The sequence below is a fragment of the Panicum virgatum genome, chromosome 7K (assembly GCF_016808335.1).
Source record: "Panicum virgatum strain AP13 chromosome 7K, P.virgatum_v5, whole genome shotgun sequence".
Classification (NCBI taxonomy): domain Eukaryota; kingdom Viridiplantae; phylum Streptophyta; class Magnoliopsida; order Poales; family Poaceae; genus Panicum; species Panicum virgatum.
The window spans coordinates 28,918,266-28,926,431 of NC_053142.1; the positions used below are offsets into that span (position 1 = coordinate 28,918,266).

Genomic DNA, 8,166 nt, shown 5'->3' on the forward strand with positions numbered 1-8,166 from the left:
GAGAGTATTTTTTGTCTTTTTTTTTTTAAAAAAAAATAAGGACGAGGAAGAGAGATTGGAAACTGTTGGAGATGCTTTATTTGAGGGGAGTTAGTTATTGGAGAAGGGGAGATGTATGAAAAAACTGCTAGAGCACACCTTTTTCCCAATAGTAGGAATTTATTGGAAAATGAGGGAGGGCTGGAGATGCTCTTGGGCCAGGGGCCACACAAGCTAGAGAAAATAAAGGCACGTACAAAAACAAAAGCTAGGAAAATACCATTTGCTATAAAAAGGAAGCTAGAAACAGGCAAATGCTATTGCTAATGTGAAGGTCACTACTTCTTGTGTTTTTTTTTTTCAATCTACAATCGGATTGGGTGGCATTGGCCCATGCACGTATGCGACGACCAACGCATGCATCAGCAGCCAGACACCCACTAACTCAACCCCATTGCGAGCTTGCGACACCTAGCAGAATGCGTGCACCTCATCTCCCTCCTGAATCCTGATCGTGGCTGCCACGTAGAATGCGCACCGCAATGAGTCGGCGATGATGGTGTGGTTAGGATGGAGTGCCGGGAAAACAGCAGCATCCTCAAATGGATTAGTTACGTCTTACGCGCGTTGATCGTGTGATCTGCTCTCTCTTGATCGAGATGCGATGCCCCACGACACACGACACGACATTGGAACAGAATGGGAAATGTGTGCTTCGTTTTTTTTTTCCTGGTCAATCATGAATTCTTCAATGGTGTCATGACACGATATGTAATTACAATATATATACATGAAGGCCACTATTTAGTGAAAACTGTTCAAAAAGGAAAAAAAATGACGTCCATCTGCTAAACCAAGTTGCCAAAAACGCACCAGCACAACTGGAGTATACGTACAAAATCAGCGTTTGCATAGAATAGAATGCATTTCTACACCATTGTGATAATATAATACGACTACTTGATATAGTATGATTTATACGGTCAAACTGATAAAAGTGGATTACTTGTACATAAAAACAATTTATTAAATCATTAATTTAGGTTATGTCGCCTTTTCTCAAAGTTTGATTCACTTGGCAAAGGGTGGTACTAATATAATTCCAAATGCCCATATTTTGATACTACTGATTTTCAGCATATGTTACCAAATTTATTGTCATGACATGATTATTTTGTTATCACCGATTTTTATATATATTGTACTCCCTCTTCATGTATATTAATCAGCGGAGGTAGTACCCTTCATCAGATCAGAGCCGCATCATTTTGACTAGTTTCACTAAAGCTACTGCTGAGTGAAAATTGTTCAAAAATGTTGTTTGCTTTGCTAAAACGGCCATGACTCATGAGAGTTCTATCCATTCGCTAAAATTGGAAGAACGAAACATGAAAAAAAATGTCATGGGACCAATTTGTGCGTTGTATATATTTTTATTTTTTTTTAGCATCAACGAGTTGTTGTTGATATCGAGTTTCAGTTCTTTTCTCCCAACAAACACAATCAAGTATATACAAAAATGGTTAATGTGTCAAGACCGGTATCCATTTCTCGAGTGTAGATAATGGTCACAACAGCCGGTACTATTGACTCCCATTTCTAAATATATGTTGCTTAAAACAAATTATTTAATTACGAAAAAAATGAACTAGTTAACCTGCCATCAGCGTGATATATTCTAGAATCTAATTCTGTAAGTTTGAAAAATAAATTGTCTATTCGCAAATCTCCCTTAGTTTATGCCATTTTTGCCCATTTCTCGCCGTTTCTAGGGTCACGCTAATTTTGTTTGGTCAAACCTAGACCAAAATGCATCTCTCCGGAAACGACCACGCCATTAAAGGCTCGTCCCTCCTCCTGCTGGTGCCTGGTGCCCGTCTCCGACGACTGACTATTCTCTCCCCCACCTCCATTTTTGGTCCCCAAAATTCCAAAGCCCGAGAGCAGCAGCGACGACGAAAGCCAAGCCTCGCCGAGCCTCGCTTTGCTCGCCGCCCCCCTTCCCCGCCCGCCTTCCTGGTGCCGCTCGCCGATCGGAGCCCGCGATTCCGGGCCTGGGGGCTGCTCGGCTTCGGGGAGGGGCGGGATGAAATCGCCATTGCGGAGGTTCCGGGGCTTCGGCCACCACCACAGGGAGCGGAAGGACCACGCCCCGCCGCCCGCCAAGCTCGACGAGCTCGTCCACGCCGCCCAGGTATCGGCCTCCGCCCGATTTCGCCCCTCCCCACCTCCTGATCCTCCCCCTCGGCCGTGGCGCGCTGTCGGGGCGCAATTGCGCGCCAAAAACGGATCGCGTGTCCTCGTCGAGGAGCCGCGATTCTGCCGCGCGCGCTGGGTTTCGCGGCCCGTGTTGACCGCGGTGACTTTGTTCCTGGGTCGCAGTGATTGCCTGGAACCGAATGATCTTCTCTGCTCCTCTCTCATACGCCGTACCGTTGTTATTTTGCCATATTCCTTTTTTTAACCGTTTATTGTGAACTTAGCTGTGGAAAATCTTCTCAGTAAATTGTTGATACGTAATTCGTGTATAATCAGCGAAAAAAATGTCTGGATTCGATTGCTTTTATGTGTTATGTTGTGGTCTTTAGAGTTCAGAAGCATTTGGTATTTCGTGCCTTGTTTCATGCTGGTCAAAGTCCACGTCTCGAAGCTTGGTGCTATTAGAACTGGTCTCGCAGTCAGCAATTCAAAGTCGTTATGACAGTAACGGATTATTTGTTAAACCTGGCGTTGGCTGCTGGGCGTTCATATATTCACATCAGTGACGAAACACGTTTTTGAAATCCAAGAGAGCTCAGCCATCTAAGCATATTCCATCTCATAGACAATGTTTACAGGTCCTGCTGATGGTCTGATGCTATGTGCATCTTAGCGAAGACAGTCAAAGCTGTTCAGATATGGGCGTCAGGCTGATTTAGAGGAAGTGATTGAAGTTTTCGCAACCATATATGATAAAAGTTTGAACCAACTACTGGTTGAGGATTTGGTTCATGGTTAGAGTTGTACACAAATCTGTTGGATTAGAATTCACTGTGCTGTTTGAAAGTTTGGATGAAATCACAAGCCAGTCACTTTCATGTGAATGATAATAATATGAGGGTTTGTTTTATTCGTTCCAATTCTTATCGCTACAACCACCCTTTTTAATTAAAAAAGCATAAAGCCATCACTGCGGGTTGTGCTACAGCTACCCTTTAGTGCAAATAAGAATTTTGTAACCCACCTTTAGTGCAATTTTGCAGGAAATGGATGAAATGAGGAACTGCTATGATAGCTTGCTTTCAGCTGCAGCTGCAACAACAAATAGTGTATATGGTGTGATATTTTAACTTTTGAATGAAACAACACCGCCTCAATTTCTACAGCCAGGTATATTGTTTCCATAGTGTTCTTATAATTACATGTGATCCATTTATGCAGAGTTTGCAGAAGCCATGGAGGAAATGGGAACCTGCTTGCTTGAAAAAGCTGCATTGAATTATGATGATGATGAAAGTGGTGAGTAATTGTCTGAATATTTAGACACGTATGATACATAGACTTTTGCGGTCAGAAATTATTCTTGGAAGAGAAAATAAAATTTTGCACTGTGCTATTTCTCAAAATGTCCAGTTTATCGCCCCAAAAATTGTGTTTGTCTATCCTTCTATAAAGTATTTTTTTTCTCCACTGAGCCTCCACAAGTTCTAAAATGGGTCATCTTGTCCCTATACTGGTTTTGCCATCCTAGAGTCCACACTATCGCTTGTTAGTTGCTACTAGGAGAATTATCAAATCCTTCATATAAAACTCTTGCTATTATGCTACTTTTCTTCTAGCTTTAAGTGAGCATAGAAAACAAAATGTTATGTTTTTTTCGACTGAGCTAGTTCTTTATTTCAAAGTGTGTGGTCTTCTTTTCTTTATTCATTTGTTTTTACCTGCAGGCAGAGTGCTGATGATGCTAGGGAAGGCCCAGTTTGAACTGCAGAAGTTTGTGGATAGCTATGTAAATTCTTTTGACATCATTGTAAAATTGTATTACAACATACTTTTTCAAATTCATTATACTGTTTACTGTATTCTTTATTCTTTCGACTCTGTTTTGGCTGACATTCTAACTAGTGTTTTTTTTCCATTTTTTAATAGCGTACAAATATTATAAATACAATCACAAACCCATCGGAGTCACTTCTGAAGGAACTACAAGTTGTAGAGGTTTGATCTCCTTGATATGCTTCTGTCAACTTCATTCAATTGTAATTATTGTCCATAGTGCATTTCTCATCATTTCCAAATTCCAATAAAAGACAGACTTAGTTCCTTATACTCTACGTGATCATGTCACATACAGTCCTTACATTTCTTTTGTACTGGTGCAGGAAATGAAAGATCAATGTGATCAGAAAAGGTACAAATTTACTTGAATGCCATTTTATTCATTTTATGGCATGTACTTTTCCTCCTAATGTTTTCCTCCCTCAGAGTGGAATATGAAAGTATGCGAGCAGCCTATAAAGATAAAGGGCGATCAAGATACTCCAAATCGGAATCATTCTCCACCGAACAACTGCAAGCATCATTTCTTGAGTACCAAGAGGAGGCAGCATTGTTTATATTTCGTTTGAGGTCGCTAAAGCAAGGTCAATTTCTAAGCATTTTAACCCAGGCTGCTCGCCATCATGCTGCTCAGGTAACTTAACTTGTCTTCATAGAATTAAAACTAACGATGATGCACATGAAGTGGAAATAGTACAACTATCTTACCATTTGTTGGACTTTCAGATCAGTTTTTTCAGGAGAGGGCTGAAGCATCTAGAGGCTCTAGAACCTTATGTCAAAGCAGTTGCTGAGAAGCAGCATATTGACTACCACTTCAATGGACTGGATGATGACAGTGATTTTGACGATTACAGTTCTTACCAGGATAACCATAGTGACGGCAGTGAGTTAAGTTTTGACTACGGCATAAATGGTAGGGACAAAGACCTTCCCTCTTCCACAAGTCCAATGGATGTAAGTTTTAATCCAATTGATCAATTCAATCGATTTATGTACCTATGTTTCATTTTTTTAACCTATGTCTTTTATCTGCTCTTAATGTTCCTGTGTTAGATCATTTCCTCTGCATCTCAGTATACAAGAACTTTGTAATAATTACTTTTATTTTCAATCTTTTGTGGTCAGTTAGCTTTCTTCAGTTCAAAGAAAAACTTGGTTTGGTTAGGTAGTGGTTAGAACACCCACGCAGAAAGTTCAGAGGGTAGATAGTCCTTGTACCAAATGCAATTACTCTGGGCTTTGGATGAGGTGACTGTGTTTGTATATTTGTTATGTGTCCAACATGGTGGAATGGATTGCGTTGAAATTTTGACTTTTGGAATTTCAAGATTATGAAAGCGTGTTTGATAACATATGGAGAGCTAAACAATTTTTTTATGCTACAGTTCAGATTATGTATCTATTTGAAACATGCATCTCAGCTGGAATTTTCAATTTAATGTCTCGATTAAAGCATGTGAAAATGCTTGCCTTTTAATTTTTTTGGCTACTGTCCGTGGTTTCATCTCTAGCCTGCCTAAACTTGCTTGGAAATAAAGGCTTTATTGTTGTTTGTTGTTGTTGAAAGTACTTGTTTATCTCCTCCTTTTCTTACCCTCTTAAAACTTTGGTACATTTACTTGTTTCTGGTTATAGTTGGATCAACCTCAACCAACGAGTTCCCCAAGACCTATGAAGGAACCTGATCAGGTAATCTTCAGCTCACAAATTATGTGCCGTACATTTTCTTGGTATAGTTCTTGATAAATGAGTTTATTCTTGTTCATAGTGACATGAATCCTCTAGGGTGAGAGTATCAAAATAATAGCTGAATTTATGTTGTGCTCTACTCCAATGTGTCTTCTTATGCCTTTTTGGGTAATAAGATATACATGTGTTTGGGTTTCAAACTTTTGTTGGACTAAAATTCAGTCACAAGGTCGCACTTAGTACTGTCTAAATAGGTCCCAGATTTAAATGTCAAATAAAACAGAATAAGATTAGCTTAATTAAGTCAACTGAAAATGTCAATACTTTAGCATAATATCATATCTGATGGAGCACAGCAATATAAAACTCCTTGCTATGTTAAGTTTTAAATAACATGTGATAATTATACCTAGAAATTTAAATGTCCACACCTTAGGTTGACTCGATGATATTTCATGCCTCAGTTCTTCTGTCATGTATGTCTGGATGGCCCTGCATCTTGAGTCATATAATTCCTTGAGCCAACAAATGTTTGTACAGGAAAATGCTGAAGAAATAAAGGCGACTTTCATTGCTCCTCATGTGAAGCCTGATATTGTTACCCAATCGGCACCCATCATCGCTGAGAATGTGCCTGATCCATCTATGAGGTTCCGGAAAATGAACCTGTCAAAAAGAATTGTTCATTCCTACAAACTCCCGACACCGGCCGATGAAATGAACCCTGCTTCAGTAGTCACCAACACATCACCTCATTCAAATCTACCTGCAAGTAAATCTTATGTGACAGGAAATTTGTGGCACTCCTCTCCACTGGTGAAAGATTTTAAGCCGAGTTCCATATACAGCAGACCTGTTAAGATGCCACCGAATAATGAGGGGATATCAGCACCACTAGTTTATTCCTACTCCACTTCAGATTTTAAGAAAATGAAGAGGGAAACCAGGGAAACCTTTTCTGGTCCAATTCCGAGCAAAACAGGATCGAGCAATCCCTTGTTTTCTGCAACTGATCGCAGACAGTCAATGAACTATCCTTCTCATGTGTTGTCAACAAACTCACATGGCCCAGGTTGGCAATCATCTTTGCCTCCAAAAGTTACTCCTCGGGTCACTTCACTCCCAGTAACAACACCCAAAATAAGTGAGCTGCATGAACTGCCCAGGCCTCCGGCGAATGTAGCCAGCATCCGTCCTGGTTTGGTTGGATATTCTGGTCCTTTGGTTTCAAGGCGGCAGATGCCTAATGCACCAACCCGTGTCTCACCGCCATCACATAAAGCATCGCCACTTCCACGGCCACCTGCTGCCATGACCCGCAGTTATTCAATACCTTCAAATAGTCAACGAACTCCTATTATTACTGTGAATAAATTGTTGGAGTCTAGACATAGCAGGGAGAGCAGTGAAGTATCCTCGTCCCCACTAACACCTATATCACTGGCAGATGTTTCCCGCAGACCAACAGCAGAAATAACTGTAGACAACGAAAGGACGAAGGGTAATTGTTTTTCATCATAAATTTGTCTATAAACATATCATGTCCAGAATTCCATCATATAGTCTTTTCCCATTTTGATAATGACCATGCTTGATAATGACAGACTTCTCCTGAAACAATGTATGATCAGTTATATACAAGGGTTTTGATGATTAACTTTAAGTTTAATAGTTTATTATAGGCTTGGTATCTCAATGTTTTATTTACTTCGAGAAATGATGACCAGTTTTCTTGGCTATAAATAATGCTTGTATAATTATGTAGATTCACAACCACTCTGACTGCAAGAATCAAAACAATCAAACTAAATTAAAATTTCCGAGTGATTATATACTTTATTCTGGGAATTTCTGATGAATAATTTCACATGTATAATGTATTCCTTGAAATATCAGTGCTTCTCAACAGCTTCATTCCATTATTGACTATTTCTCAACATTTCTATAAGCACTTGAATAGAATCCAATTCACTCTTTATTATGAGAAGCTTCCAACATTCATGCATATCAACATTGATTGTATAAATGTGACAAATGATTTCTGATTTGATATCTGACTTACTTTCTCTCCTGTCTTTGCAGAATCCTTGTGAGAGTTTGCAAGACAGAACCTGTTAATGATCTTAGGAAATTTTGAATGTAAGTAGTTGTGGATTATAAAGGGGAGCCTTGGCGCAGTGGTAAAGCTGCTGCCTTGTGACCATGAGGTCATGGGTTCAAGTCCTGGTACCAGCCTCTTGCAGAAATGCAGGGAAAGGCTGCGTACAAAAAGACCCAAGTGGTCGGACCCTTCCCCGGGCCCTGCGCAAGCGGGAGCTACATGCACCGGGCTGCCCCCTTAAGTAGTTGTGGATTATAGGATTCCCTCTATAATATTTATGTTTCTTACTGTGAAAAAATGTAAATAACAATAGCATGGTTTAATATCCTTTATTACTTGGACGCTTGTCTGAACTA

At 40.0% G+C, this 8,166-nt stretch overlaps 1 protein-coding gene across 1 annotated transcript; it reads left to right on the forward strand.

The window, feature by feature from the left end:
* The first annotated feature begins 1,827 nt into the window (after nt 1-1,827).
* On the forward strand, nt 1,828-8,166 carry LOC120640777 (uncharacterized protein At2g33490-like). Its single transcript, XM_039916698.1, has 11 exons — nt 1,828-2,173; nt 3,222-3,294; nt 3,400-3,477; nt 3,906-3,967; nt 4,108-4,176; nt 4,341-4,369; nt 4,444-4,651; nt 4,744-4,974; nt 5,656-5,709; nt 6,250-7,210; nt 7,792-8,166. Exons 1-11 carry the CDS (start codon nt 2,066-2,068, stop codon nt 7,800-7,802), a joined length of 1,884 nt encoding a protein of 627 aa, XP_039772632.1. The 5' UTR covers nt 1,828-2,065; the 3' UTR covers nt 7,803-8,166.